This window comes from Cuculus canorus, chromosome 20 (genome assembly GCF_017976375.1).
Source record: "Cuculus canorus isolate bCucCan1 chromosome 20, bCucCan1.pri, whole genome shotgun sequence".
NCBI lineage: Eukaryota > Metazoa > Chordata > Aves > Cuculiformes > Cuculidae > Cuculus > Cuculus canorus.
In genome coordinates this window covers 4918922-4946897 of record NC_071420.1, presented here as the reverse complement: position 1 = coordinate 4946897, position 27976 = coordinate 4918922, and the positions used below count along the sequence as shown (strand labels likewise).

Below are 27976 nucleotides of genomic sequence, written 5' to 3'. Positions count from 1 at the left end.
CCCATCCCACGGGTGCTCCCTGCAGCTCCATGTTCCACCCCGCAAACACTCCCTGCAACTCCGGATGGTGTCCATGGATGCTCCCTGTGGCCCTACTTCACAGATGTCCCTTGCAACCCCACGTCCTGTCCCACGGAAGCCCTCTGCAGCCCCGTGTCTTGACCCACGGATGCTCCCCGCAGCCTCACATCCCACCCCATGGATGCTCCCTGCAGTCCTCATCCCTGTCCCACCTCGGGGACACCCCATGGTGCCCAGGCAGGGCTGGCAGCTTCCGACGGTCCCAGCGCGGCTGCCAGGTCTCACTCCCCTTGGCTGCCTCCCATGGAGCCCATTGACAGCCCGGGCACGGATCTGGGCAGCCGAGGAATCCGGTGCTTGGCAGGGCAGGATGGTACCCACACCCCCTGACGAGGACGTGTGCAGCCTCAGAAAGTCTCCGTGCTGCCCAGGACCATGAAGTTGCCCCCTGAGCACCATCCTGCCTTGCTGGCTCTTCCACCCATGGGATGCTGAGGGCACCGTGCCGCTCCCTGGCACCGTTGGGTGCTGATGACACCCACACGGGGTGCAAACACCACCGGCCGGGGTGGCAGCGTGTGCTGGGGACGTGCTGGCAGGGCACTTGCCTGGCTCCAGCCCAGGTCCCGGCTGGCCGAGGGTGCTGGCGGGCGCCCAGCACCGCGGTGCTGCCCCTGCTCAGCTGTCGCTGTCGGTGACACTCCCCGTGACGGTCCCGCTCGGCTCAGCCACACCGTCAACACCCCGGTACGGAGCCAACCCCGGGGGTCCCCAGGGCAGCGACCCACGAGTTGCCCCATGGGGACCGCGGTGGGATTCTCAGCCCCGTGACACGCTCGGTGCTTGCAGCGCCTGCAGTCCCTGCGCATGGACCTGTGCCACGTCCCCGGCACCCGGGAGAAGGGCTGGTACCTGGCGCTGATGGCCCCCAACGTCAAGGGTCCCAACTATGCCTGGCTGGACCCTTCGCGCCTCTACTGCCACCCGCAAGTACCCAGCGCCCCGCGGGCAAGGGGGTGTCCAGGGGGGCTGCGGCTCTGCAGGGCGGTCAGGGCACTGGCTGTGCCACTGGGCATGCGGCTACGGGCACCCACGATGGGCTGCAGGCACCCACGATGGTCTGCGAGCACCCACGATGGGCTACGAGCATCCACAATGGGCTGCGAGCACCCACGATGGGCTGTGGGCACCCATGACGGGCTGCGGGCACCCATGATGGGCTGTGGGCACCCACGATGGGCTGTGGGCACCCACAACGGGCTGCAAGCACCCATGATGGGCTATGGGCACCCATGACGGGCTGTGAGCACCCATGATGGGCTATGGGCACCCATGATGGGCTATGGGCACCCATGATGGGTTGTGAGCACCCATGATGGGCTATGGGCACCCATAACGGGCTGTGAGCACCCATGATGGGCTATGGGCACCCATGATGGGTTGTGAGCACCCACGATGGGCTATGGGCACCCATAACGGGCTGTGAGCACCCATGATGGGCTATGGGCACCCATGATGGGTTGTGAGCACCCACGATGGGCTGCAAGCACCCACGATGGGCTGCAAGCACCCACGACAGTCTGCGGGCACCCATCACGGGCTGTGGGCACCCACGATGGGCTGTGGGCACCCATGACGGGCTGTGGGCACCCACGATGGGCTGTGGGCACCCACGACGGGCTGTGGGCACCCAGCCCCTCCGCTGTCTCCCCAGGGCTTGCAGGACTGCGTGGCTGAGCTGCTGCAGCCCTTCCAGGGTGACGCCATCGACATGGTAGCTGGCATCGACGCCATGGGCTTCATCCTGGGTGAGCAGGGGATGCGAGCGAGCCCAGCGTCCCTTGTCCCCGCGGGGTCTGATGGTGCCGTGCCCACCTCCAGGCGCTGCCGCCGCTGCCACGCTGCGGAAAGGCTTCCTCGCCATCCGGAAAGTCGGGCATCTCTGCGTGCAGACGGTGACGCAGCCCTACACCGATTATTCAGGCCGAGAGAAGGTGATGGAGGTCCGCACCGATGCCATCTCACCAGGTGAGCCGTGGGGGGATCGCATCGTGGGGCTGGGGCTGCCGGCGCGGGCACCGGGCGCTGAGCCGCAGCCTCTGCCCCCTCGCAGGGCTGCGCATCCTCCTTGTGGACCAATGGGTGGAAACTGGGGGCACCATGCGAGCGGCCATCCAGCTGGTGGAGCGGCTGGGGGGGGTCGTGGCAGGTAGGAGGGGGTTGCCAGGGCACCCTGGGGTGCACCCATGGGTGCAGCAACATCCCCGTACTCGGCTGAGCCCCTCGCCTCGTGTCCCACAGGCGTCGCTGCCATCTGCATCGAGGACAGCGAGGGCGCGCGGTGGATCCGGGAGCGCTATAAATGTGCCCACTGCGTCCCCCCACAACTGCAGCCCCGCTTCGACCAGCACCAGCTGGGCTGGGACTGATGGGGGGGCAGCACCCTGCTTGTCCCGGGGTGCAGGACTGCTGGCTCTGGGGGGCAGGGATGCCCACGACACCTACCGCTCCCTTTGGCTGTCACCTCCCAGAGATGTTACCCCTCCTCGGGGGCAGCCACCCCCCGTCCTGACTTCATTCCCCCACCGCCTGCCTGTGAGTCTCGGGGGGCAGAGGAGCTGCAGCCAGCCCTGACCCCCCCCCCCCAAAGCCTTTCTTAAAAAGCATAAAAAAGGTTTTATTAAGAAAAACAGGAGCCTGGGGGCATCTCCTGCGAGTGGTACCTGGGTTTGCATAGCTAAGGGAGCCACATGGGTGCTCCTGTCCACCCCAGCTGGGGGCCGGGGGGGCCGGGGGGGCTTCTCGGGGCCAGCCAGGTCCACCCCTCTTTGGTCCGGAGGAGGGAAGCGCAGCGCAGTCACTGGCAGCACTTGGGTTTCTTGCGGGCTGCTGGCAGGTACAGGTCGCTCTCGTTGCTGCTGATCCCTGTAGGGACAGAGAATTGGGAAGATGTGGGGGGCACCGGGGGGGACACCCGTGCGGGACGGCCGCAGGTACTCACGCACGGTGTCGCCGATCTTGCGGGCACCGCTGCGCTCCAGCTCGGCCAGGACGCTGCTCTCAAAGGTCAGCGCTGCCACGCGGAAGAAGAAATCCCGTACGTTCTCCCCTGCCCCGTGGGATGAGATCCCTTGAGTGACCCCTTGCGCAGCTGGATTTTGGGGTCCATGTCCCCCTGGCCAGCCGGGGACCCACCGGTGAGCGAGGAGACGGCCCAATACTCCGCCTGCATCTCCTGGGCCACCTTGAGAGCATCCTTCTCCATCACGCTGTACTGCGCTGGTGTCTGCCAACCAAGCCACGCAGGTGGGTGGGTGACAAGGACAACCCCATCAAGACGGGGCGCATGGACCCCGCGGGAAGGGGGGCATACTCACGCTCAGGTCCTTCTTGGAGCCCACCAAGAAGAGAGTGACGTTGGATGGGTCGTTCTCCTTCAGGGCATCAGCCAGCCATTGCCTACAAGGGCCACTGTCACCAGCCGGTGGCTCATGGCCAGGTGCCACCCGCTCACTCGCACGCTTGGGCATCCTCCTGCCCAGCTCCCACCTCTCCATCCATCCCCACCGCCCCATGCGCTCATTCCTGGTCCCACCTTGGCCACACGTCACCCACCGTGTGTGTTCCAGGGATGCCACATCATTGACATCAAAGACGATGACGATGGCTGGGGAAGGAGGAGGGGGGTGAGATGGTGACAGGGACAACCGGTGAGAGGGGGGACGCGGTGGGGACCTCACCTTGTGCTCCGCGGTAGTAGGTGGAGGCGATGCATTTGAAGCGCTCCTGGCCGGCCGTGTCCCACCTAGGGGGAGGTGGAAGGTGATGGGGGTTCGCGGGGGGACGCGGGGAGGGGTCCGGTCCCTACTCACAGCTGCAGGCTGAAGGGCACCCCCAGCACCTCGAAACGCTCCATCTCGAAATCCACCCCGATGGTCGCCTTGTAGTTCTTGTCGAAGGTGTCCTTGCAGAAGCTGGGGGTGAACATCGGTGTCAGCAGCCCCCAGCCCCCCACCGGGTCCCCTCCCTGGGGCTCAGTGCCCCCATCCCGGTGGTGCCAAGATGTAGAGTCCAGCCGGATCCAGGATCAGCCCAGGGTGCCGCTGCCCTTTTTGGGGGGGATGTCTCTCCCCCTGCCTCCCACCCCCCCCCGTCCGGAGGGGGGTGTCCCGTTACCGGTTGATCAAGCAGGTCTTCCCCACCGAGAGGTCGCCCACCACGATGATCTTGGAGATCTTGAAGCTGCAGGGCAGGGGGATGCACAGCCGCTCAGCGGGGCGGGGGTGTCCCTGCCTGCCTCCCCCTCCCCCAGCTCCACGGACAGGCGAATCCATGGGGTGGGAGATGTCATCCCACAGCCCCCCAAGTCCCATAGCGCCCTACAACCCATCTTTCCCGCTTTGCCACCAGCCGCGGGCCAGCCCAGACCCCCATGTGTGTCCCCCCCGTGTCCCCCCCGTGCTGCATTCCTGCGCCGTGACGCAGGGCTCAGCACGCGCAGCCGGCGGCCACGCGGCACGCGGACCCTGAGCCGGGGGCTGGTGGGGCTGTGGGACCCCTGTCACCCCCCCAGCTGTGGGGTGGGGGTCTCCCCATCGCCCCAGCTCACCCCACGGTGCCCGTCCGCTGCTCCTGGCAGGCGCTGGCCACGCTGGGGTGGAAGGCGGAGCGCGCATGCAGGGCGGCCTCCTTCCGAAAACACTGTTGGGGACACAAAGGGGGACCCCGCTGTGACCATGGGGCTCAGCCGGGTCCCCCCCATCCGCTCTCGTCCCCTTGGCTCACCGGGGGCAGGTCACCGATGACCCTGTCCCTGCGGACCGGAGCCAGCACGTTCATGGTCCAGCGGGGCCGCCTGGGTGGCCGGAGGGAGCCGGGATGGGCCAAGGGCCACCGCGAGCCCTGGGGACAAAGGGAGCGTGGAGCAGTGATGTCTCCGTGCCCCAGGTGTCCCCAGGCACAGCATCCTGCAATACGGCTGTCCCTGCGTCCAGGAGGGCTATCCCCTTGTCCCAGTTGTCTCCGTATCCCTGGGACGTGGCTGTCCCCACATTCCCAAGCGTGGTTGTCCCTGTATCCCAGCCACCCCGAGATTCCCGAGTGTGGCTGTCCCCATGTCCCAGCGGTCCCCATGTCCCAGCTGTCCCCATGCCCCGGGATACAGCTGTCCCCATGTCCCAGCCACCCCCACGCCCCTGCTCACCAGGGTACCGCTGTCCCCACGCCTCAGCTCTCCTCACATCCCAAGTTCAGGACAATGCACAGCCATCGCTGTGTCCCCCTGGCCCCCATGTCCCCCTGGTCCTCATGTCCCCATGTCCCATTCATCCCCATGTCCCACTGGTGCTCACATCCCTACGTACGGCTGTCCCCATGTCCCACTGGTCCCCATGTCCCCACCTGTCCCTGAGTCTCGTCATCTTCTCCCGTGTCCTACCAGTCCCCACCACATTCCTCGTGTGCCTGTCCTGCTGTCCCACCATCCCAGTCCCCATGTCCCACAGTCTCCATGTCCCTGGGTTTCCCCGTCCCCCCGGTCTCTGTGTGCCTGCCCCCATGTCCCTCCATCCCCATGTCCCACCATCCCATCCCAATGTCCCACCGGTCCCCACATCCCCACCTGTCCCTGTCCCCGCATCCCACTGTCCCCATGCACATCCATCCCCATGTCCTATTGGTCCCCATGTCCCACCATCCCCATGCACGTCCGTCCCTGTGTCCCACCAGTCCCCACGTCCCTGTGTGCCTCTTTCCCCATGTCCCATCATCTCATCCCCATGTCCCACCGATCTCTGTGTCCCTGTCCTCATGTCCCACCATCCCCGTGCACGTCCATCCCCGTGTCCCACCGGTCCCCGTGTGCCTCTGTCCCCGTGTCCCATCATCTCCACCCGTGTCCCCCTGGTCCCCTCATCGCCGCTTGTCCCCGGGTCCCCCATCCTCGTGCCCCCCCCCCCCCCCCCGCCGCCCCCCGTTACAGCCAATCCAACGGGGCGGGGTCCCCCTGTTCCCGCGAACCTCCCGGTGCCGGTAGCGGTGCTCGGCGCTGCACACCCAGCCCAGGGAGAAATCAGCGTCTTGGCCACTCCTCCGGGAACGAGGGAGTGGCCAAGACGCCGTTTTCCCCAGGGCTGGACCGTTGCTTCGCTACCGACAAGACAGGACCCCGGTGACCCCCCCCCTTCCCGGGCTCCTCCCGGCTCCCCCGCTGGGGCAGAGGCGCGGAGCGAGGCTGATGCGGCGGGACTACAACTCCCACAATGCCCCGCGGCGCGGGAATGCACTACGCATGCGTGGATGAGGCTGCCCGCGAGGACTACTCTTCCCGTCGGTATCGCGAGAGTGGAGTGCGGAGATCTCGCGAGAACTGCCGCTATAAGCCCGTGCGGCGCGGCGCGGGAGACCCCTTTCGGCCTCCGCCTGGCCAAGATGGCGCCCAAGGCGAAGAAGGAGGGTGAGGGCAGGGGGCGCCGGGGCCTGGGTTTGAGGGGTGGGATCGTGGTGAGGCATCGTTTAGGGTGCGGGGTGGTCGCGGGAAGCCGGGCTGAGCGGTGTAAGGAGGTTGCGAGCCGGTGCTGGGCCCCGGGCACGTGGGGGTGGCGGGAGAGGCTTGCACGGGACGTGGGGGGGCCTGGAGAGCCCTCTGAGGGGGAGATGATCGAGGACTGGAGCGCCGCCCGTACGAGGACAGGCTGAGAGAGATGGGCTTGTTCAGCCTGGAGAAGAGAAGGCTCCGAGAAGACCTTAGAGCAGCTTCCAGGGCTGAAAGAAACTATAGGAAAGCTGCGGAGGGGCTTCTTGCAAGGGCCTGGAGTGATAGGACGAGGGGGAATGGCTTTAAATTGGAGAAGAGAAGATTTAGATTAGGCATTAGGAGGAAATTCTTCACGCTGAGGATGGGGAGGCCTTGGCCCAGGCTGTCCAGAGAACCTGTGGCTGCTCTGTCCCTGGAGGGGTTCAAGTTCATTCCTGGGAAGTGAGGGATCTGAGAGCACAAATGAGTGTCCCTGCCTGTTGGTGAGGTGAGAGACTGTTTTGGGATGGGGTAATAAAGCGCAGTTGGGCGTTTTGGGGTTGGCATTGGTTGGATTGGGGAACATGGATCGCTTGGAGAGGTCCCGTTAGTTGACAGGGGAAGCCGTGGGCTGTTGGGGCAGGCCGGGGAGTGTGTAAGGGTTCTGCAGACCCTGGTTGTGCTGACTGAGTTGTCCTTGCAGCTGTGCCTCCAAAGACAGAGGCAAAGGCTAAGGCGCTGAAGGCCAAGAAGGCAGTCTTGAAGGGGGTGCACAGTCACAAGAAGAAGAAGATCCGCACATCACCCACCTTCCGCAGGCCTAAGACCCTGCGACTCCGGCGGCAGCCCAAGTACCCCCGAAAGAGCGCCCCACGGAGAAACAAGTATGTGTGGGTTATGCCCTGCAGCAGGGCTTGTGGGGTGGGAGAAGCCTTACTTTTGGGGTGGTGTGGGGACCTATGTGACACCGTGCCAGTGTGCTGCCCTGGGAGCTGTGCACACACTTGGTGGCAGCGTGGTCGGCATTTGGGGTGCAGGTGATGATTTTAAGCGACCAAAGCCTGAGAGTTTGTGATTAGAACTTTATTTGGTGACTGATGCACCCCAAGCTTTTTTAGGTGGTACCTGAAAGCCCGTGAACTGCAGAGACAGCATCTGCCGGCCTTCTGTTAACCACATGGTCTCTCTTGCAGGCTGGACCATTATGCCATTATCAAGTTCCCTCTGACCACAGAGTCGGCAATGAAGAAGATTGAGGATAACAACACCCTGGTTTTCATTGTCGATGTCAAGGCAAACAAGCACCAGATCAAACAGGCCGTCAAGAAGCTCTACGATATTGATGTGGCCAAGGTCAACACATTGATTAGGTGAGAAGGCAGGGGAGCGTAAATCGCTGGGTTTGAGGTGCTTGCAGAGCCGCTTTTAACAGAAAATAGGAACAAATATGAGTGCTTGGAGGGAGTGTGGGATTGGCCTTCATAGTGTTTTCAGTGTTAAAGTTACAAGAAATGCAACTTGCGACTGTGTGTGTGTGGTGAAAGCGGGAAATGTTGGCAGCCCAGAGGGTCAGCCTCGTCAGGAAGCTCTTCTAATGCGCAGGGAATCTCGTGCAAGTGATGTAAACATTTTTTACCACTGAGTAAAGTGATGTTTCCAAAGGAACCACTGATGCACGCTGCAGGAACGCAGAGCGGGTGGGAGAAGTTGTGTGCCTCTGTACTGATCCTCTTGCTCCTCTCTAGGCCTGATGGGGAGAAGAAGGCTTACGTCCGACTGGCTCCAGATTATGATGCACTGGATGTAGCCAACAAGGTGAGAAATGTTTGAAGCTTTGCAGCCCCCATTGTCTATTTTCAGCACTTGGTTGTTCTTCCTGGAGTACAGGTGAGGGTACGGGTGCTTCTAGCACAGCAGCACTTCTGTGGAGTGTCCTTGTTGTTAGACAGGCTCCAGGCATTCAGAAGCCAAGCCACATTGTCCAGCAAAATGCAGTTCTGCCAGGGAAATCCTGAGGTTGGGTGGGAAAAGTTGCTGAGAGAGAATTGCTGCAGTTCCTCAGCTGCTTCAGGGAGGGCTCCACACCACAGGACTTCAAATACTCAAAGGGGGGCTGATAGGAAAGACGGGGGAAAACGTTTTTGCAGGGCCTGTAGCAATGGGACAAGGGGTAATGGTTTTGAACTAAAAGAGGAAAAGTTTAGATGTGATATTAAGAAAAAACTTTTCACACTGAGGGTGGTGAAACCCTGGCCCAGGTTGCCCAGACAGGTAGTGGCTCTCCCATCCCTGGAAACATAGATGATCAGGTTGGATGAGGCTTTGTGCAACCTGATCCGGTTAAAGATATCCCTGCTGACTGCGGGGCGATTGGACTGCATGACCTGTAGTCGTGTAAAGATCTCTTCCAACCCATTCTATGACTAAAAGAGCTCCAGAGCATTCGCAGGCAGGATGCAGCAACTGCCCTGCAGCTTCTGGGCTGGGACAGAGTTTGTCCTAATGGCCTTCCTGGCCAGGACTGTTTGTAGCCTGTTCGAAAAGGGGAGATGATGCCAGAGGCACCGCTGTGCTGCCAGCCCAGGCGAAGGAGGGCATTCTGCCATGAAGGTGGCTGGAAGCAGCGAGTAGTTCAGTCCTGGGTGTGGCTGAGGTGGACAAGAGGCAGGGGTGGTACTGGAGCAGGAAATGGGGCAGTGGATTAGCACAGGGGTCACCCTGGAGTGGATCTGTAAAGCGGCTGTGAGAGACACTCGTCAGGCTGGCAGGAAGAAGCCTGTCTTTGGAGGACAGGAATCCCAGGGAGACTCAGCCCTGGTGGTGATGTCTTTGGTGGAAGTTCTGCCTTTCTGCCACCATAACATCTCTTTTAATGTGCTGTGCTTCTTTCCAGATTGGAATCATCTAAACTGCATCTACCAAGGACTGTACAGACAGGATAATAAACCCTGTGACACCACTGAAGGGCTCTTGTGTTTTGTGACAGCGTAGCCTGTGTGAAAACGAGCGCCCAGCAAACTTTTGGGGTTTCATTTCAGTAAAGGGGGATCCTCCCTCCGTGGCACCGTGAGGGTAGAGTTTGCTGCTCTGTGAGAGGATTGCACAGAGGGCAGCGCTGCCCTGTGCCTGTCTGAGCTCTCCTGGATCACTGATGTGTTCTGTCTGCTGTGAGTAGGCATCTGTGAGGTGATGCAGCCTCAAATCTTTAATAGCTCTGTTCACCTGAGGCCTCTGGTATCCTCCATCGTTATATTGCCCTGTGCAATTAGCTTGTGTTTGTGATTGGTGTTCTCTCTGTCCTACACGCTTCCTTCTGGAGCGTGCAGCAGGCTGGTGAGTGCACAGGAGGTGGGTAAACCCCAACAAAAACATGTTTATGGGTCAAATCTGGCACCAGCAGAGCGTTGCAGTGTTTTTAGAGTGTGAGTGTTTCAGCTCTTTGCTTGCAAGCTTCTCTTGATGAAGCCCTTGAACTAACAACATCGTAGAGGCTTTCTGTGTGTGTTTCCTGACAGCATCCCTGATCCCTGTGTTGCAGCATGTGATCACAGCCTAGTTTCCCTGACAATGTTCCTGTTCCCTTGCCTGTAACCTGCTGGGGTTCGTGCCCCTCATCAGGGCTCTTTCATAGCACCACAGAATGGTTTGGGTTGGAAGGAACCTCAAAGCCCATCCAGTTCCACCCCTGCCGTGGGCAGGGACACCTCCCACTGGATCAGGGGCTCCAAGCCCCATCCAACCTGGCCTGGAACCCCTCCAGGGATGGGGCAGCCACCACTGCTCTGGGCAACCTGGGCCAGGGTTCCCCACCTCCACGCCTCAGCAGTCCTTTGCCTCCTTAAATTTGTAGATGAAACTGGCTTTTCAAAGCAACTGGAGAGAGCCACAAGAGCGGGCAAAGGAGGAGAAGTGTGGGTGAGCCTTAGGGGCTCTTGAACTTTTAAGTGTATGGATACACAGCGCTGAGATGGTGAAAGCCCTGACCAAATATTGACCAGGGTAATTGAACTCCTGCAGCGGGGGCACCGACTTCCTTCAAGCTTCTTGCAGAGGGTGGTGGAGTCCCAGGGAAGGAACCTTGAGAGGTCATCTGGTCCAACCCTGTGCTCAAGCAGGGCCACTGGCAGCTGGTTGCCCAAGACTATGAGCTGCTTTTTGAATGTCCTCAAGGATGGTGACTCCACAACCTCTCTGGGCAGCCTGTGCTCAGTCACTTGGCTCACAGTCATCTTGGTGTTCACCAGGACCCCAAGATCATAGAACCGTGGGATGGTTTGGGCTGGCAGGGACCTTAAAGCCCATCCAGTTTCAAGCCCTTACTATGAACAGGGGCACCTTCAGGTTGCTCCAAGCCCCACCTAACCCCTGGTCTCGAACACCTCCAGGGATGGGGGATCAAAGCCTGGGTGCCCACCTTGCTCTGGGCAGACCCTGGCTGCTGTCACTCAGCTTCTGAAGGCTGGGGTTGGAAGTGGGGACTTCCTGGAAGCACCACCTGGTTCTCCCTGCGCCCCATGGGGTGCTTGGCTGGGAGGGGAGACAGGCGATGCTCCCTGCCTGCTGTAAAGGGTGAGAAACTGCCTGGAGGGAAAAGCCCTGCTTACCTGGGTGCGGATCCCTCCTGAGCCACTGGGCTGTGGAGGCGAGGGCTCCTACCCAACCTCCTGACCACAGCCTGGGGAAGGGATGAGCAGCTGCAGGGGCTTTGGCGGCTGCCTGAAGCCTGTGCCTCCTCCTCAGCCGTCACCCCTTGTAGCACAGCTCCTATCGCTGTTGGGGTGAGGAGTGGGTCTGTGTTGCAGCGTGGAGGCTGGAGAGGGATTCACATCAGCATGACTTGCAGTCTGCCCCGACCCTGCCTCGGCTTAGCCTTGTGGCTGCTGCCCTCTGGCATTTTTCTTCATGATGAGACTGGGGAGGCCCTGGCTGTCCCCTCCCTGGAGGTGTTCAAGGCCAGGTTGGATGGGGCTTGGAGCCCCTGATCCAGTGGGAGGTGTCCCTGCCTGAGAGTGGAACTGGATGGGCATTAAAAGGTCCCTTCTGACCCAAACCATTCCAGGATCCCATGATTTTCCTTCCCCAACACTTGCCTCTCGCTCTGGGCTGGCAGCCAGCCTGCCCTCCAGGTGCCCCAGCTTGGCCAGTGCTGAGATGCTCCAGCTGGAAGCCAGGAAGGGAACTGGGGGCAGCTGGGCTCCTTGCTTTGGGAAGCGTTGTCATGCCCGACCCTTCCACTCTGCTGTGGGAGCATTGCTGGTCCCCCTGAGCCTGTGACCTGGGGCAGAGATGTGTCCTCTCTGTGTGGAGAGACCACCGTGTGGGATCCCAGCCCTGTGGGGTGATTCCCCTCTCTGGAGGGGAGGGAAGGTGATCCCCCACCATTCCCACTTAATCACTGGTTTATTTCAACCTGTCTCTGCCTGAGATGGGCTGATGGTGGGGTTGGTGGGGTGGATCCTGCCCTGGAGCAGGGTCCCTCTAAGCCCCACTCCTTTCTGCCAGTCCCTGTGTGGTCCCAGAGCTGTCACGTCAGCAGGATTTACCTTCCTGGTGCTCCGCAGGACCGGCTGGGCCGGTTCTGGCCACATTCACCCCCCACCGCCCTGGGAGCTGAGCCCCCCCTCTCTTCCCACTGCTCTGAGGGTGCTTCTTGGTCTCGCTGCTGCAGGAGAGGGCCCAGTGCTGTGCTGTGCTGGTGAAGACAGCTCTGGGGGGGATGTGAGCATGCAGCAGTCTTCCAGGAAGAGCCTGTGGCCTCACAGGGCTTTTTCCATGCCAGCTCCACTTCACGTGGCTGCCGGGTGAGTCATGCAGTCCAGCCAGGTTCCTTGCCACCAGGTCAGGGATGCTTCAGTACCTCTCCTGGTTCCTTCCCCTGCTCCCTGCACAGCCCGGAGGCTCTGGAAGAGCCAGATGAGTGAGGAGGAGCAGAGAGACCCATCTGTGGGAGGGATGGGGTCTTGCTATTCAAAGCTCAGTATGGTGCAGCTGGGCTGGTAGGACCCAGCAGGCTTGAGGGCATCCCTGGAGGGTCCCTAGAACAAAGCAAGCAGCAGATATATGCCCCTCCCTTCCCAAGGACTGCCAGCCCTCTGCTGGGAACAGGGGCACATCCTTTCCCATGCCCACATCCTTACCTATGCCCCCATTCTCCCCCTGATGCCGTTCTGCTCCACAGAAAAGCCAGCCCAGGCGTGCTGCGGCAGCAGAAAACAGACTGATTTTAATGCACATAACACCCAGCATCACCTCAGAAGGGGCTGGACCCTTCCCTCGCAACCCCCTCAGGCCATCAGCTGTGAAACGCAGCCACCCCTCGTGCCCCAGCTGCCTGTGCAGAAGCCAACTTGGGCGGCTTCTCCATCGGCCGTGCCCCTGGCTTTGATGGCGTCCCTGTGGCTCGGTGAGGCTGTCGGGCTGGTCCGGCAGGGAAGCACTTTTAGGCAGTAGAGAGGGTGAAGGCAGGGCCCGGGGCCAGGGAGCGAGCCCTAAGGCACATCAGAGCAGGTTTGGGGAGCCCAAAACCTCCAGGAGCTGGAGCCTGGGTCCCCCTTGGCACACACGTCTCAGTCTATCAGAAACTTCTCACCATCCACATCTCTCTCCGCAGAGCCCTTGCGCAGGGAGGGGAAAAAATCGGAGCGGAGGAGGCGGGAGAAGTACATGAGGATCATGGCGTCGAGCAGCAGGAGGTTGGCGGTGAGGAAGGCACCCTGGCCCTGCACCTCCACGTAGCGGAGGAAGTACCAGGTGAGGTAAGCCTGGGGCGCCAGGCGGAAGGCGAAGTACATCACCAGGTTGATATACTTGTTGGCCTCGTAGAGCGCCGGGGAAGGCACGTTGCTCATCTTCAGCAGCATGCGGATGGTGAGGAAGATGTTGCTCACCTCCACCAGCAGCAGCAGCACTGCTGCCACCAGGAAACGGCCCGTGATGATGAGCGAGAGGAAGGCAGAGATGGCCTGGGGGACACACAGACGGAGGAGGGTCAGCTCTCCTTGTCCTGGGGGAGGCGAGCCGTTCCCCACTGGGATCTAAGTGCAAGCACCCAGAGATCCCACCTGACCCAAGTGAAAACCAGGCTGGAGAGCCCGTTCCCCTGGGACCTGTTACTCCTCCCAGTGTGGACCAGCCTCCAGCCCTTCCCTCTCCCAGTGCGGCAGCCTGGCTGGCTCCCGGCACTCCAAGCCGACGCTGGCAGGCATCCTACCCCGCCGCGCGCCCCTGCTTTGTTGATGTGCGGCATACCTGGCAGCCAGGGCGAGGCAGAGGGGAGGGCTTCAATTTGCTGTGCTGTAGCGCACGAAACCTGCATGGGCTGAGCCCCGGGGTGTGTGGTAGTCCCCATGAGGTTTGCGGTAGCCCACCCAGGTGCATGGTAGCCCTCCCTTTGCTGACCCCTTGCCTCCCCAGGGCCGTACTCACCATGGCGTGGTGCACCAGGTACTCCCAAGACGAGCGGGACTGGTGGCTGAAGATGATGTCAAGGCTATCGTGGATGAAGTAGCCTGTGGGATGAAGGTGAGCGTTGAGGGGGTCTGGTGCCCCATCGCCCACTGCGGTAAGGAGGAGCAGTGAGGAGGGCGATGGTGCTGTGGCTGCACTCCGGGTGTCAGGAATGCCTCGGCCCTGGCAAAGCATGGCGAGGTGGCCGAGCCCCGGGGCTGGCAGCCCGCGGGCTCCACGCTCCCGACTAAGGCAGGAGGCACGGAGAGCAGCCTGGCCCTTCAGATGGGGGCTTGTCCCGGGCCAGGCGAGGCTGAAGCCCAGCGAGGTGGCCGTGGCCATGGCCCCACTGACCCCCTTACCCGAGGAGAAGCAGACCAGCAGGTGCCCTGAGACGCTGTAGCCGTCCTGGACGTCGGAGAGCAGCTCCGGGTTGTGCCAAAGGCTGTGGGGAAAGCGGAGCAGGGCCGGGGGGTCAGCCGGGGCGGAAGAGCCGAGGGGACCCCCAACGCCTCGCAGCTTGCCCCGGTACCTGAACAGGGCCCACAGCCCGGCCAGCACCGAGTGCGCAAAGGAGACGAGCAGGTTCCGCCAGCGCCAGGCGCGGCCGGGGCGGCTCCGCACGGCAGCGGGCCGGGGCAGGGCCAGCGCCGCCCGCCCCAGCGCCCCGAAGATCGCCACGCTGCCGCACACCAGCCCCGCCGAGGCCGCCCGCCACCCCGGGCCCATCGCGCCCAGCTCCGGCGGCCCCGCCGCGCGGGGGGGCCCCGCGGGGAGAGCCCGGACACGCCTCCTACCGTTAACCACGCCCCTCTAGCGGCGAGGCCGGCGTTCCCATTGGCTGCTGCGTCCCATGTGGCCACGCCCCCTGCGTTGACCACGCCCTCTGCCGCGAAGCCGCTGCTCCCATTGGCTGCGCCCATCCATCTTGCCACGCCCCCATCGTGTGGCCACGCCTCCATTAGTGGCGCCTTCCCGTCTGGCCACGCCCCTGTTGCACAGTGCGCCTTCCTATTGGCTGCTCCACTTTGTCTGGCCCCGCCCCTTCGAGTTGACCACGCCTCCCCTTCCGCGGCCAGCGTTTCCGTTGGCTGCTGCTTCCGCCGTGGCCATGCCCCTCACGTTGGTCACGCCCCACTGAGAGGCCAGTGTTACCATTGGCTGTGCCCATCCGCCTGACCACGCCCCTTGGATTGACCACGCCCACACCACGCATCCCTATTGGTAGCTCCTTCCATCTGGCCACTCCCCCTCCCCACACCTCTGCTGCTCAACGCGTTCTCATTGGCCGCACTTTTCCTTTTGACCACGCCCCCTACGTGCAGAGCACTGTCCCATTGGCCGCGCCTGTTGGTCTGGCTACATCTCTAAGACAGTATTCATAATGGCCACGCCCCCTGTGATGACCACGCCCACCCCTTCTATGCTCTATATGGCCACTCCCCCTTGTTGACGACCACTCCTCTCTGGCCCCGCCCCCTTCTCGATGGCGCCGCCCCCTCCTGTGAGGGGCACAGCCTGTGCATGTTGCGCATCTGCCCATTCCCAGGAGAACGGGCTCTCCAGCGCTGCACACCTCTCCATTCCCAGGAGAAACGGCTCTCCAGCGCTGCACATCTGTCCATTCCCCTTCTCCGCACACGCTCCAGCCCCTCAATGTCTTTCCTGTAGTGAGGGGCCAAAACCGAACCCAGGATTCAAGTTGCAGCCAAAAGCAGGGGGAACCATCCCTTCCCTGCTGGCCACACCACGGCTGATCCAAGCCAGGGCGCTCTTGGCCACCTGGGCCGCTGCTGGCTCACATTCAGCCGCTGTTGACCAGCACCCCTAAGGCCTTTATCAGATGGGGTGAGGGCAGCCATGATCTCACCCTCCTTCTTGTCCTGCGCTTGGGACACAAGAACCCCATGCAGCTCCAGGACTGGGGAAGAGCAGGTGGAAAGCCGCCTGGCAGAGAAGGACCTGGAGGTGCTCGTTGACAGCGGCTGAACATTAGGCAGCAGTGGCCCAGGTGGCCAAGAAGGCCAATGGCATCCTGGCTTGGATTAGAAACAGTGTGACCAGCAGGAGCAGGGCAGGGATTGTTCCCCTGAACTCAGCACTAGTGAGGCTTCACCTCAAATCCTGGATTCACTTTGGGCTTCTCACTCCAAGAAGGACATTGAGGGGCTGGAGCGCAGCCGGAGAATGGAACGGAGCTGGGGAAGGGTCTGGAGAACAAGGGTTAGGAGGAACGGCTGAGAGAGCTGCGGTTCTTTAGCCTGGAGAAAAAGAGGCTGAGAGGAGACCTCATCAGTGTGTACAACTGCCTGGAAGGAGGTCTGGTCTCTTCTCCCAAGTGACAGGTGATGGGATGAGAGGGAATGGCCTCAAGCTGCACCAGAGCAGGTTCAGATTGGGCATCAGGAAAAACTTCTTCCCTGAAGCACTGAAACAGGGTACCCAGGGAGGTGGTGGAGTCCCCTTCCCTGGAGAGGTTTAACAGACGGGCAGATGAAGCTCTTAGGGATGTGATTTAGTAGTGGACAGCTACGGTTGGACTTGGTGATCTCAAAGCTCTTTTCCAGCCCGGGAATTCTGTGATACTCTTTCTCCCTCCAGGCTCTACAGGATACAGTAGGTGGACAGGCGCGGCCCGCGCTGTTCTGTCCATCCGCGGCCGCCGTAGCGCACCCGGAAGTGCCTCCATGGCGCCGCGAGGAGCGGGGGCCGGGCCGGGCCGGGGATGGAGAAATACGAGCGGATCCGGGTGGTGGGAAGAGGGGCGTTCGGGTGAGGGCAGCCGCAGGGCCGGGAGGGACCGGCGAGGAGGGTGTCTCCAGGCCTTTGCACCACGGCATCGCGCGCGTGGGGGAAGAGGCCGCGTTGCCATAGCAACAGCAGCGCGTGCCTATCGCCATGGCAACGGGTGGTACCTTGTGTGTGTGTCTCTGTCCAGGCCCTGCTGTTGCCGTGGTGATGGGTGACAGCGCTGGGGGTGTGACACAGGGATGGGGGGGGGATGCGTGCCTGGTTACCATAGCAACGGGGGGGGGACAGGGTCCATGTGTCACCCCAGGGCGGTGGCCGGGTCCCTGTCCCCCCGCTGAGGCCTCGTCTCTGTCCCCGCAGCATCGTGCACCTCTGCTTGCGCAAGGCTGACCAGAAGCTGGTGATCCTGAAGCAGATCCCGGTGGAGCAGATGAGCAAGGATGAGCGGCTGGCGGCGCAGAACGAGTGCCAGGTCCTCAAGCTGCTCAACCACCCCAATGTCATTGAGTACTATGAGAACTTCCTGGAGGACAAGGCCCTCATGATCGCCATGGAGTATGCACCTGGTGGGTCTTGTCTCCCAGCATCTGCATTTGGCACCTCGGCAGCTCTGGGGGATGCAGGGGCCTCAGTTCGCATTGATTCATTGAATCGTTTGGTTGGAAAAGACCTTTGAGATCATGGAGTCCAGCCGTACCTATCCCCTACTAAGCCATCCCTGAGCACCTTATCCACCCATCTGTTAAATCCCTTCAGGGATGGGAACTCCACCACCTCCCTGGCAGCCTCTGACAGTGCCTGAGAACCCTTCAAGTGAAGACGTTTTTCATAATATCCAATCTAAGTTTCCACAGGTGCAGGTTGAGGGGAGACCTTAGAACAGCTTCCAGCACTGAAAGGGGCTTCAGGAAAGCTGGGAGGGGCTCTTGATCAGGGAGTGCAGGGACAGGATGAGGGGAATGGTTTTCAGCTGCAAGAGGGGAGATTGAGTTGAGATCTTAGGAAGAAATGTTTTCCTGTGAGGGTGGGGAGGCTCTGGCCCAGGTTGCCCAGAGCAGTGGTGGCTGCCCCATCCCTGGAGGTGTTCAAGGCCAGGTTGGATGGGGCTTGGAGCAGCCTGATCCAGTGGGAGGTGTCCCTGTCCATGGCAAGGGGTGGGACTGGATGGGCTTTGAGGTCTCTTCTGACCCAACATTCTATGATCTGGGGGTTCTGGTGGACTGTGAGCCAAGTGACTGAGCACAGGTTGCATAGAAAGGCTGTGGAGTGACCATCCTTGGAGACGTTCAAAGAACAGCTCACAGTCCTGGGCAACCAGCTGCCGGTGGCCCTACTTGAGCAGGGGGTTGGACTAGATGACCTCCCAAGGTCCCTTCCAACACGAACAACTGTGTGATTCTGTGATTATGTGCCTTATGCCTGCTAATCCTGTCAGGAACAAGGAGATTTCTAACGCCTCGGTCGCTGATAACCATGCTACCATCTGCCCTGAGCTTCGGTTTCATGTACGTTTCTCTGTGTCAGCTCTTTCCACGCTGCTGCTCCCACAGCTCTGCGTGGGAAGGTGTCATTTCTATCGAGATTGCTGTGGAGTTGAAGTCGTTTGTATAAAGGTTTGTTAAAAACCCTACGTGAGGGCAGAATTCAGACCTCCCGTTCTCAAACAGGCCTCTCAGCGCCACATGGCCTCTCGGACTGCAAGAACTCTTTGCAGAACAGGCTTATCTTGTTCTGCCGTCGGGGTTTGTGTCCTCCTCCTCGAGTTGTAATTTTAGAGTTTCTTTTCCTGCTGCTTTTGACAATATGTCAACAATAACTTCTCTCTTGCTGTTTCTTCATCCTGTCAACCGTGCTGCCATTGTTCTCTGCACGGTCTCAGGAGCATTGGAGGATGTGCCGCTTGTCCCACCAGGATGTGCCCTTCCCCATGCTCCTGGCATGTTAAGATGCCATGGCTCAACCCCTCTGGCTCTCAGGCCGGGTTTGCGCTGCCCTGCGCAGTCCCGCTTCCCGACAGCCCCTTGTTGTCCTTCACAGGGGGCACGCTGGCCGAGTTCATTCACAAGCGCTGTAACTCCTTGCTGGATGAGGACACCATCCTGCACTTCTTTGTGCAGATCCTCCTGGCTCTTCACCACGTCCACACCAAGCAGATCCTGCACCGCGACTTGAAGACTCAAAACATTCTCTTGGACAAACACCGCATGATTGTCAAGATCGGAGACTTTGGTATCTCCAAAATCTTGAGCAGCAAAAGTAAAGCCTACACGGTGGGTGGCCTGGCTTTGCAAGGGAACTACTTTCCACCATGGCAATGGGCTGGAAACTCTGGGCTTGGCTCATGAAAGGCTCTGGGGAAGCTGTAGGCAGCCAGGTTGGATGTAGCACGCTTGCATGCATCCGTGTGCTGCACTGCTGCTCTCCTCCTTGGAGTTTATACAGGCTAACGTCTTCATGCCCAAGTTTGTTGCCTCTCTGTGGGCTGCAAAGAGGTGAGAAAGACCTGCCTGCACCTGCCCGGGAGGGGACAGGGCATTTGTGCCCACTGGCAAGAGTAGACAGGTTTCCTCCCACTGGGAGGGATGCTGTTTACAGGCTCGTCTGACACTTATTTGGCAACTCAATCCCTGCCTGTGCCCTGCCGTCCTGCCTTGTCTTAATCTCTTCTCTCTGCTTGAGACTTCAGCATCATCCCCCGCCTGGTTTAATCTGACTAGACGTTTATATCACGCTCATTGCTCTGGGCTCTTATTCTCTCAAGTGCATAGGAGCAAAATTAGAGGTAATCTCAGTGCAAGGGAGGTCTCCGGAAAGGCAAATCCTCCTGTTTTTTACTGTCAGCCAGATGTTGACACCAGGGAACAAAAGCCCAGCTCCACTAAGCTTTGGTTGTAGCCAGCACTGGGCTCTAAACTGAGCTTTTCTCTTCCCACCTCCCTGCCCCAGTTTCACAGCATCACAGTAAATGGCTTTGTCTCTTCTAGGTCGTGGGAACTCCGTGCTACATCTCCCCAGAGCTCTGTGAAGGGAAGCCTTACAACCAGAAGAGCGATATCTGGGCTTTGGGCTGTGTGCTGTATGAACTCGCCAGCCTCAAGAGGGCTTTTGAAGCTGCGGTAAGAGGGATATGGTTTACACTTAGCGCAGTGGCCTCTTACAGAGGTGAAAATGTATGCATGGATCATTCTTCTCGCTGAGGTGTGAAGGCAGAGGGCAGTGCTGAGAGCTTCTTGCTCCTCGGCCTTGCCGCTGGCTGTCCAGCCACTGTGTGTCTCTCTCTTGTTTTCTGTTCAGAACCTTCCTGCTTTAGTATTGAAGATCATGAGCGGGACGTTTGCCCCAATATCGGATAGATACAGCCCCGACCTACGCCAGCTCATCCTTAGCATGCTGAACCTGGACCCGTCCAAGCGGCCCCAGCTGAATGAGATCATGGCTCAAGCCATCTGCATTCGGCCTCTTCTGAACCTCTACACCGACGTGGGCAGTGTCAAAATGAGAAGGCAAGTGATTCTGCCACCTTGGTGTCCCCTGGGAGGGGCTGCCACAGCTTGCAGTGACTCTGACCAGCTCCCTGCCTCTGTTACGAGCTCCGAGGAGAGCACTGTCTCCGTGCAGCTCTCCTGCGTTACCCAGCGTGCTGTGGGCTGAGCCTGGCCCTGTGGCTTGGGACCATGGCAGGTGTGGGCTTGTCATTACGAGTAGAGTTGCGAGTTCAGGGGGAAGTGAACTGACATCAACTTCCCTCTCTCAGATGGTTTAAAGTACCTACTGAGGCAATTCTTTGAGCTATTCAGCCATGGCTTTATGCTGTAGCTCTGCCCAGACCTTCTGTGACACAGGGCTCTACAGGACCTCTGAGGCCAACTTGACATTAAAGACTGGATTTTGGTTTGGCAGGCCTGAAAAACCCTTGGCTCCGGTGCCGACAGTGACCCACAGCCGGACGGGGGGACGAGTGAGCAGCGCCAGGCCGAGGGGTGAGTCCTGGCACGGTGCGTTCAGCGCAACCCCATTCCGAAGGGCCTTGTCCTTTGGATGTCAGAGAGGCACTCAATCTTCTGAAGAGAGGAAGCTAAGAGACATCACTTTCCCTGAGCCCTAAAGGAGCTTGTCGTTGCCCTTCCTGTGGGAGCAGAGTCGCAGCTCTGTGTTGGTGATTTCTCTTTGATCCATAGGTGTTCGAGGTGGTTCAGCCAGGACAGGAATTCCTCCTCCGCTGTCATCCATCTACACCTGGGGGAGTGGGATCACCACGCCACTCCGCCTGCCCATGCTTAACATCGAAGTGGTGCAGGTGTCGGCTGGCAGGACGCAGAAGGCCGGGGTCACCAAATCGGGGCGGCTTATCATGTGGGAGGTGAGTGATGGGGAACCTGGGGCAGGTAGTGGCCGTGGAAGCCTCAGATGTGCGATTTCTGAGGAGCAGATATTTCTGCTCACTGCATGGGCCCTGGCACCGTATTCCCCATGAACACAGGCTGGTCCAGGGTGCGGCCAACACTGCTAAGCCTGTGGGAAGGGGCTCATCTGAGTTCTCCAACCCAGCTCGTGCTGCACGGAGTTGCAGCAGCTGACATGGCTTCTTTCCCCCAGGCTCCTCCGATGGGTGCTGCGGGAGGCCCTTCTCTCCCAGGAGCCACTGAGCAGCTCCAGCCTCAGTTTGTGTCCCGATTCCTGGAGGGCCAGTCTGGTGTGACCATCAAGAACGTGTCCTGCGGTGATCTCTTCACGGCCTGCCTCACAGGTGAGCCGCTGCCTCCTGCCTTCTCCTGGCTGAGTCCCAAGCCCGCCTGGGCTGGCAGCTGGCTGTGTGGATGCAGCGTGACTGCGGAGAGAAAAACCTAAGGGCGGCACAGGGCTGGCACTGACACAGAAGCCTTTGTGGCCTGTAGCGTCAGGTAGAGGTCAGGAATGGCCAACACAGCCTTCCTACGATCCCACACTGGCCAACTTGGTCCAAGAGGTGTGTCTGGTGTGAGGAGGAATACAGATCTCCTCTTGTTTGTTGTTCTGGCTGTGCTGGTGTCACCTGAAGCCAGAGCTGGGCTGTACAGCAGTGACTGCTGTTGCGGAGAGAAGTCTCCGTGAGCTCCTGCATGGCTGGTTGTCCTCAGCCTGTCCTGAGCTGCAGGAAGGCAGGATCTGAAGTCCTTTCAGAGCCGGCCAGGAGGCATTGCGGCAGGGAGGGGAGCACACACACCAGCCTGGGGCTGTGTTTGTGGAGCAAAGGCCTCCCAGTGTTCCTCTGGGAACGCTATTTGCACTTCTACTAGGGATCAGGGCAGCAAATGACAGATACGCAACTGGCAAACTTTGTAGGCATGTGTTTATCCTACCTCTCCATGGCATTTCCTGCCACCCCTCTGCTGAGCGGCTGCTCAGTGAGTGCCTCTGTGTATTTAACACCTTGACAGACCGTGGAGTTAGCAGCTCCTGCGTACACAGCTGCAATAATGTTATCTCAGCGCTCTCCTATCATCTGCTGTTTGTTTGGTGAGCTGTCGCAGCGCATCGAGGCTGCTGTGCTCTTGAAGGTCGCTCAAGGCCTCCGGCCCCCCCAGCAAGTTATGAGTCAGAGTGGATCCGAGCGGAGCCGCTCTCCTGGGAGCCACAACCATCCCCACGGGCCGTGTGTGCCTTACAGGGCCTCACGTGTGCCAGTAACACGAGTTCGTTCTGCTTTTCCAGACAGAGGGATAATCATGACTTTCGGCAGTGGCAGCAACGGCTGTTTGGGGCACGGAAACTTCACGGACGTAAGCCAGGTTTGTCGTGAGGGTGCTGGGCTCGCTGCTTCTCCAGATTAAAAGATGGATCGTGCCTTCTGCACTCCGGGAGAGGGCTCATCCCAGCTCCAGGGATGTGCATCCTAGGCGTGTCTGACTCCCTCCCCCTCCTCTCCCTGTCACTGCGGGTTTTAAAACACCCAACCTGCCTCTCTCTTTCTCTCCCCCCCCTACACAATGATCCCTTTGAGCGTGGGGGAAGGCGAGAGCTGCCTTGTGGTTGCTGTTGGCAGGCTCCCAGCTTGGAGGCTGCCTCCAATCACACACCTGCCTGCTTCGCTCTTGGCCCGCAGCTGCCAGGGTTCACTGAGAAAAGTTATTTTTCAAAAGAGCCAGTATTTAAAGAAGAGCTGTGTGTTTCCGATTGGCTTGGAGCGCTAGGGCTGAGGGCCCATCGCTCCTTTCCAGCTTCTTCCTCCTCTGCCCTCGGATGTGGCAGCAGCTGAAGGCTTCCAGCCGAGCCCGGGGACTGGTGCCATTTGTCACTGTGGTCAGCTGGCTCCTTCGTTCCTGCTCCGTCCGGAGCTGAATTGCTCAGTGCTTATTGTTAGGGAGGGGAGACCAGTTGGGAGCAGCAGCCAGGTCCCAACAAATGGTGCTTTTCACTTGAAGAAGATAATGAGAATGTGACTCGCTGTGGTGAGGTGTCAGATCTAACAGCAGGTCACAGCAGGGGCTGGGCAAAATGTGGAGATCCTGGTCTCTCCACACCCTAACGAGTCTGTAGCTGGTATCTCACAACTGCTCTGCACAAGAGCCTTTCAGCTAACGCATCCTCTACCAAGCCACTGCCTGCTCAGAGCGTGCGTTAACGGCCCCTGGCACTCCCCACATGGGCAGGGGGGCAAATCCCAGCCCTTCGGCTGATCCTATTCCCTCTCCTAACCGTTGTGCTGGCTGCTTTCTTCTGCCCCAGAGATGTTTGCTTTATCTTTTGTGCTACGTGCACGTATTCTCTAAACCCTTTGAAGACTGTTTGGAACAAAAAAATGTTCTCTGGTGTTTGTGTCGGATGAAAACTGGGACGCTGCCAGCGCTGTGTTGAGGCTGGGGGGTGCTGAGGGGGAGGAATGGGAGCAGCCGGGCAGGCTGGGAGGTCTCGGCTGACGGCTGCTGTTCTTCCCCTGCCAGCCCAAGATTGTGGAGGCCCTGCTGGGCTACGAGATGGTGCAGGTGGCCTGTGGTGCATCTCACGTCCTGGCGGTTTCCAACGAACGGGAAGTGTTTGCCTGGGGCAGGGGGGATAATGGTAAGAGATACCTGCTTTGCAGAACAGGGCTTGTGCTTTCCGTTGCCTGTTCCCACTCCCCTCGCTGGCTCTGCTTGCCCACAGTCCTCTCCAGATGTGCCAGGTATGGAAGAGTTGCAGCTACTTTGGATTTCCCTGCTTGCTGTGGCGATAGGTCCCAGCCTGGCCTCTTGCAGCACCAGTGTCGATGTCGTTGCTCATGGAGGTGTGTTCAGGTTGTGTGTCAGTCTGCTCTGTTCCTCCTGCCAGGTCGGCTTGGGCTGGGTACCCTCGAGTGCCACAACTCCCCCCAGCAGGTCACAATCCCACCGGACCACGAGGCTCAGAGGGTCATCTGCGGCATCGATTCCTCCATGATCCTCACAGTAAAGAACCAGATTCTTGCTTGTGGGAGCAACAGGTAAGAGGGGAGAGGGTCTGTGCTCCAAAGCTTGCCTGTGGCCTCCCGCGCCTGTCCAGCCGAGGAAGGAGCGGGGGGGGCTCTAGAAGATATCTCTATGTGATCCTGCTCCCTGGCATCTTGGGGCCAGTGGTCCAGTTATGCCATGGCAGGTTTGTTCCTGGGGGTGTGTGTGCCAGGCTGCATTTGGCCAGCTCTGAACTGTGCTTTTCCCCATGCAGGTGCAACAAGCTGGGCCTAGATCGGATCAGCTCAGCAGAGGAGCCTTCTGCAGAGGACCAGGTGGAAGAGGCCACCGTGTTCACGTCTGCCCAGTCGGCCCCCTTGAACCAAGAGCCGATTGTGTGTGCTGACATCGGCACGGCGCACTCGGCTGCAGTCACAGGTGAGTGACTTGTGCTCTGATCCTGAGAAGGTACCCGCTTTTTCACTGTCCTCCTTCTGCCTCTGCTTCCCATGGGCAGAATCCTTGGAGAGGCTCAAAAAGCACCCTGCCCCCAGTACTGGAGCTTTGTGGAGCAGGATGCTCAGCCTGGTAGAGAGCAAAATACTTCAGGGGCTCCAGTGCCTCTTCGGGTGGCACCACTTGTTTCTCTCCTCTCTGTTGTCAGCTTCTGGCCAGTGTTACACCTTTGGGAGCAACCAGCACGGGCAACTGGGCACCAATTCCTGCCGCAACAGCCGCGTGCCTCACCTGGTTGTGGGGCTCCAGGCGATGAAGGTCACCGTGGTGGCTTGTGGGGATGCCTTCACTGTGGCCATCGGAGTAGGTGAGGCTGAAGCCCCTGTGTCCCAGACTGCAGCAGGGCTGGGCTTTCCTCTGCCTGCAGTTCATGCTGTGGCCAAGGCAGGCCTTGGAGATAGCGCAGGGCGATGGAAGGCCTGTTTGCTGCTGAGCTCTGGGTGCAGCAAGCTGGATCTGTCTTTGCAGATGGAGATGTGTGCACGTGGGGGAAAGGAGCCAGGGGACGCCTGGGCAGGAAGGACGAAGAAACAGGAACGCCAAGGCCGGTGCAGCTGGAGGAGGCGCATCCATACCTGGTGACCTCCGTAGCCTGCTGTCACGGGAACACGCTGCTGGCAGTGAAGCGTGAGTAAAGGCTTTATTACTGTGATTCCTGCCATGAGGGCCCATTTAGACACAATGCCTTGTGACCAGCTGTACTGAGTAACCCTGGCATTTAAGTCCTGTGTTATTCTAGTCCCTCTAGAGCTGTAGATGACTAGAAATAACTTGAAGCCCATAAAACTCTGCTATGCAGCACTGTGACACTGCTGCTTCCACTGGGCTGGGGGAGCAGAGGGATGGCAGAGGCGGTCTCATGTGCTCCCAGACAGGTGGGTTGGCCAGGCTGTGGCTGGTGCGGAGCTGGTGTGCTGGCGGTGTACCAAGTATCCAAAAAGAGCAGCTTTCTAATTGCTGCTGCTGAAATAGAAGCTGAGATTTGAGGCGTCATTTTGGCTGCTGGCTTTCCATTGTGGTTTGGAAAAGATAGCAATGGTTTTGTGGTTCTCTGCTAGGGCCAAATGCAGCGTCGTTGCACAGTTAAAACGTGCCCATGGCGTGACCTGCCCTTCCGTTGCCGGGATCTATGATGGGAGCCTGGCCCAGACTGCTGGAGGGGCCTTTCTTCCTCCTCTGTTAGGCTGATTATGGCCTCAGCGCTGGGCTGAGGGATTCCAGTCCCAGCCCACTTCAAGGAGGTTAATTACACCGCAGAGGGGAGGAGGCCGGCTGACTGCCCCGGCGCAGTAGAGTTGGCCATGGCTCCCGTTCCTCCCTTGTGAGTGCTGAGCTCTCACGTGATGTGTGCTGCCACGTGAAGGGGACGGGGAACGGCTGAGTCCCCAGGCTCGGGAACAAGTAGGGCGTTTGTCAGGCGAGTCAAAAGGGTTTGTTTCTGCAGGAAGGCTGCTTGCTGCTCACCCCTTCCGCTGCCGGAGTCCCCCTGTGCTCCATGGCAGCTGGTTTGTGGGCTCCCACCTGCAGCACTGTAAAAGCAGAGACTGAGAGTGTGTCTCCACCGCAGCCCCGCTGCTGTCCCCCTGCCCTGCCCAGTCCAAAGCCTTGGCCTGCCTGCCCCATACTGGAAGGGCAACCTCAACACAGCAGTGTTGAGGCAGCACACAGTGTCGGCAGCCTCGTCAGCTCCAGCGTCCCTCGATAACAAAAAGCACCCGGAACTCTGTATTACAAAAAGCTGAATTCTGACTCTGGGCTTTCACACAGCTCGATCTGCCTGGAAGCCTCTCCAGAGAGAACACGAGAACCGGTGACACATTTCATGTCATTGCTGCTCTCAGCGCTGGCTGTGATCTGGTCCAGAGAGGCTGCTGGCACAGGCGTGCGGTGCTCCACCTTTGGGGCGGCAGTTCTGTACCGCGCTGCGGTTTCCTCCCGTGCAGCCAACACCATTTTTAACTGGCTTGGCCTTCTGCCCACCTTATCGTGAGGCTGCTGTGCACCCTTCTCTCAGTCCCACTGCAAAAAGCAACTGGGAGAAGCCAGGCATGCTGGAGAGGAGGGTGCAAGCCTCAAGAGATGGCGTTGCCTCCTACTTGTGCCACTACTGGGTTAGTGGGACAGGGATTGTGGTGCCCATCTGCTGGGTGTCTGGCCTGTGTGGGGCAGGACACTGCTCCCTGTAGCTTCATCGAGATGGCAGCTTACAGCTTCTTCTTGGTCCTTGCCCTCTGTGTTTCAGCTGCCGTGGAAGAGTCACCTTCCCAGTGAGCTCGAGCCGAGAGGGGCCGTATCCAGCCTCGTTGTAGAGATGCGGAGGCAGCTCCAGCTGCCCGGCGTGCCTGCCCTTGCCCGCTACAGCCTGGCTCGGACCTGCGTCCCCGGACTCCGAAGCTCCTCAGCTGCGCTCCAGAAAGAGGGAGCTCTTAACGATGGTTCCCACGGAACCAGAGCTGGTCTCACGTATCGAATCAAAGGTCACTGTGAACCTCCAGTGCCTGAGAGCTGCTGCCCTCAACGTGCCACGGGGCAGGCGTCCCTGGAGCTCTAGCGCTGCGTCTAGGGGGTTGTTCCATGGGGTTGATGTCCCTGGAGCTCCAACGCTGTGTTCAAGGCTTCGTGCCATGGGACAGCCATCCCTGGAGCTTTGGTGCTGCCCTCAGGGGATCGTGCCAGGGCTCTGCCTCTCCCTCCTGGAAGTGCCTGTGTAGAAGGGTGAGGAGCACAGAGGTTGTTTTCCCCGTGGAAACTCTCTGGTTACAAAGCGCAGGCTGACAGCTCGGTGTCTGAGAGAGCTGTCAGCCTTCGCGCAGCAGTGTCTGGAGTTAGGGCCCGAGGCACTACACTGGGTGACTAAGTGCAAACCTCTTTTCTAATTAGAGATGTCTGTCCTTTCCCATCCCCCCCTTTAAAAGGTTTTACCCATTTGTTGAGCTGCTCATCATGCTTTTGAGCGTCTTGGCCTGCACGGCTGCCCGAACCCGGTGTGAGCAGCCTCTGTGCACCACAACCTGGTTCACTCTCCAGAAATGCTGCCTGGAGCTTTCTAATTACAGCCTCCCCCTGGCCCCAGGAGCTCACCGGAGGATCCTCCAGCTGACTTTTGCCCTCAGGCCCCTAAATCCGGCTGCTGACCAGCTGAGCTAGTGGAAGGCAGCAAAACACAGCAAGCAATTGTCAGTAATTGAAGTTTTTTAACCCAGATCTCCCCAGAGGGATGATGAGCTTTCACCAGGGAGCCTTTCTGCAAGGCAGGAGGGGGCATATCACCATGTCACGGGCAGCAGTTACAGTTTTTATCTCCAGAAGGGTTGTTTCCTTTCCTTTCTGTTTTTTTTTTTTT

At 59.8% G+C, this 27976-nt stretch overlaps 5 protein-coding genes and 2 non-coding genes across 8 annotated transcripts; 5 read left to right on the top strand and 2 right to left on the bottom strand.

Moving 5' to 3' along the window:
- Positions 1 to 50: 50 nt before the first annotated feature.
- LOC104058720 (adenine phosphoribosyltransferase-like) lies at positions 51 to 2658 on the top strand. 2 transcript variants are annotated; one of them, XM_054085110.1, is made up of 6 exons: positions 52 to 768; positions 871 to 1011; positions 1736 to 1829; positions 1903 to 2049; positions 2135 to 2230; positions 2323 to 2658. In XM_054085110.1, the coding sequence occupies exons 1-6, from the start codon at positions 553 to 555 to the stop codon at positions 2448 to 2450; spliced, it is 822 nt and encodes a 273-aa protein (XP_053941085.1). In that variant the 5' UTR covers positions 52 to 552; the 3' UTR covers positions 2451 to 2658. The 2 variants fall into 2 exon arrangements, with proteins under 2 accessions (XP_053941086.1, XP_053941085.1); XM_054085111.1 differs by lacking the exon at positions 2135 to 2230 and having other exon boundaries at positions 51 to 768.
- A 72-nt stretch (positions 2659 to 2730) lies between these two features.
- Positions 2731 to 6253, bottom strand: RAB34 (RAB34, member RAS oncogene family). The gene is made up of 10 exons (XM_054085394.1): positions 6040 to 6253; positions 4807 to 4923; positions 4631 to 4722; positions 4198 to 4263; positions 3894 to 3995; positions 3762 to 3826; positions 3399 to 3688; positions 3217 to 3307; positions 3023 to 3130; positions 2731 to 2946 (listed from the first exon to the last, which is right to left on the bottom strand). Exons 2-10 carry the CDS (start codon positions 4858 to 4860, stop codon positions 2879 to 2881), a joined length of 936 nt encoding a protein of 311 aa, XP_053941369.1. The 5' UTR covers positions 4861 to 4923; positions 6040 to 6253; the 3' UTR covers positions 2731 to 2878.
- Positions 6254 to 6324: 71 nt separating this feature from the next.
- RPL23A (ribosomal protein L23a) lies at positions 6325 to 9494 on the top strand. Its single transcript, XM_009560208.2, has 5 exons — positions 6325 to 6475; positions 7239 to 7419; positions 7729 to 7905; positions 8281 to 8350; positions 9429 to 9494. Exons 1-5 carry the CDS (start codon positions 6451 to 6453, stop codon positions 9441 to 9443), a joined length of 468 nt encoding a protein of 155 aa, XP_009558503.1. The 5' UTR covers positions 6325 to 6450; the 3' UTR covers positions 9444 to 9494.
- On the top strand, positions 7566 to 7639 carry LOC128854210 (small nucleolar RNA Z17). Its single transcript, XR_008453189.1, has one exon. It is a non-coding gene; the product is annotated as a small nucleolar RNA Z17 (small nucleolar RNA).
- Positions 8146 to 8212, top strand: LOC128854209 (small nucleolar RNA SNORD42). The gene has a single exon (XR_008453188.1). It is a non-coding gene; the product is annotated as a small nucleolar RNA SNORD42 (small nucleolar RNA).
- Positions 9495 to 12720: 3226 nt separating the features above from the next.
- On the bottom strand, positions 12721 to 14763 carry TLCD1 (TLC domain containing 1). Its single transcript, XM_054085060.1, has 4 exons — positions 14514 to 14763; positions 14344 to 14426; positions 13961 to 14043; positions 12721 to 13497 (listed from the first exon to the last, which is right to left on the bottom strand). Exons 1-4 carry the CDS (start codon positions 14708 to 14710, stop codon positions 13102 to 13104), a joined length of 759 nt encoding a protein of 252 aa, XP_053941035.1. The 5' UTR covers positions 14711 to 14763; the 3' UTR covers positions 12721 to 13101.
- Positions 14764 to 16625: 1862 nt separating this feature from the next.
- Positions 16626 to 27923, top strand: NEK8 (NIMA related kinase 8). The gene is made up of 15 exons (XM_054085192.1): positions 16626 to 16753; positions 17093 to 17298; positions 18770 to 19002; positions 19717 to 19848; positions 20027 to 20235; positions 20633 to 20712; positions 20911 to 21092; positions 21329 to 21479; positions 22424 to 22500; positions 23653 to 23770; positions 24020 to 24170; positions 24392 to 24555; positions 24782 to 24940; positions 25102 to 25260; positions 26876 to 27923. Exons 1-15 carry the CDS (start codon positions 16707 to 16709, stop codon positions 26902 to 26904), a joined length of 2097 nt encoding a protein of 698 aa, XP_053941167.1. The 5' UTR covers positions 16626 to 16706; the 3' UTR covers positions 26905 to 27923.
- Positions 27924 to 27976: the final 53 nt, after the last annotated feature.

Excerpts from the sequence above, each read along its gene's own strand:
- LOC104058720 (XM_054085110.1), top strand. The coding sequence starts at position 553 with ATGACACCCACACGGGGTGCAAACACCACCGGCCGGGGTGGCAGCGTG. Across the intron at positions 769-870 it reads GCCACACCGTCAACACCCCG|CGCCTGCAGTCCCTGCGCAT; the intron begins GTACGGAGCCAA and ends CGGTGCTTGCAG. Across the intron at positions 2,050-2,134 it reads CACCGATGCCATCTCACCAG|GGCTGCGCATCCTCCTTGTG; the intron begins GTGAGCCGTGGG and ends GCCCCCTCGCAG.
- RAB34 (XM_054085394.1), bottom strand. The coding sequence starts at position 4,860 with ATGAACGTGCTGGCTCCGGTCCGCAGGGACAGGGTCATCGGTGACCTG. Across the intron at positions 4,264-4,630 it reads CAGCGGACGGGCACCGTGGG|CTTCAAGATCTCCAAGATCA; the intron begins GTGAGCTGGGGC and ends CCTGCCCTGCAG. Across the intron at positions 3,996-4,197 it reads AAGACCTGCTTGATCAACCG|CTTCTGCAAGGACACCTTCG; the intron begins GTAACGGGACAC and ends GTTCACCCCCAG.
- RPL23A (XM_009560208.2), top strand. The coding sequence starts at position 6,451 with ATGGCGCCCAAGGCGAAGAAGGAGG. Across the intron at positions 7,420-7,728 it reads AGCGCCCCACGGAGAAACAA|GCTGGACCATTATGCCATTA; the intron begins GTATGTGTGGGT and ends TCTCTCTTGCAG. Across the intron at positions 7,906-8,280 it reads AAGGTCAACACATTGATTAG|GCCTGATGGGGAGAAGAAGG; the intron begins GTGAGAAGGCAG and ends GCTCCTCTCTAG.
- TLCD1 (XM_054085060.1), bottom strand. The coding sequence starts at position 14,710 with ATGGGCCCGGGGTGGCGGGCGGCCTCGGCGGGGCTGGTGTGCGGCAGC. Across the intron at positions 14,044-14,343 it reads GCTGGTCTGCTTCTCCTCGG|GCTACTTCATCCACGATAGC; the intron begins GTAAGGGGGTCA and ends TTCATCCCACAG. Across the intron at positions 13,498-13,960 it reads ACCTGGTGCACCACGCCATG|GCCATCTCTGCCTTCCTCTC; the intron begins GTGAGTACGGCC and ends TGTGTCCCCCAG.
- NEK8 (XM_054085192.1), top strand. The coding sequence starts at position 16,707 with ATGGAGAAATACGAGCGGATCCGGGTGGTGGGAAGAGGGGCGTTCGG. Across the intron at positions 21,480-22,423 it reads CTTCACGGCCTGCCTCACAG|ACAGAGGGATAATCATGACT; the intron begins GTGAGCCGCTGC and ends CTGCTTTTCCAG. Across the intron at positions 24,171-24,391 it reads CTTGCTTGTGGGAGCAACAG|GTGCAACAAGCTGGGCCTAG; the intron begins GTAAGAGGGGAG and ends TTCCCCATGCAG.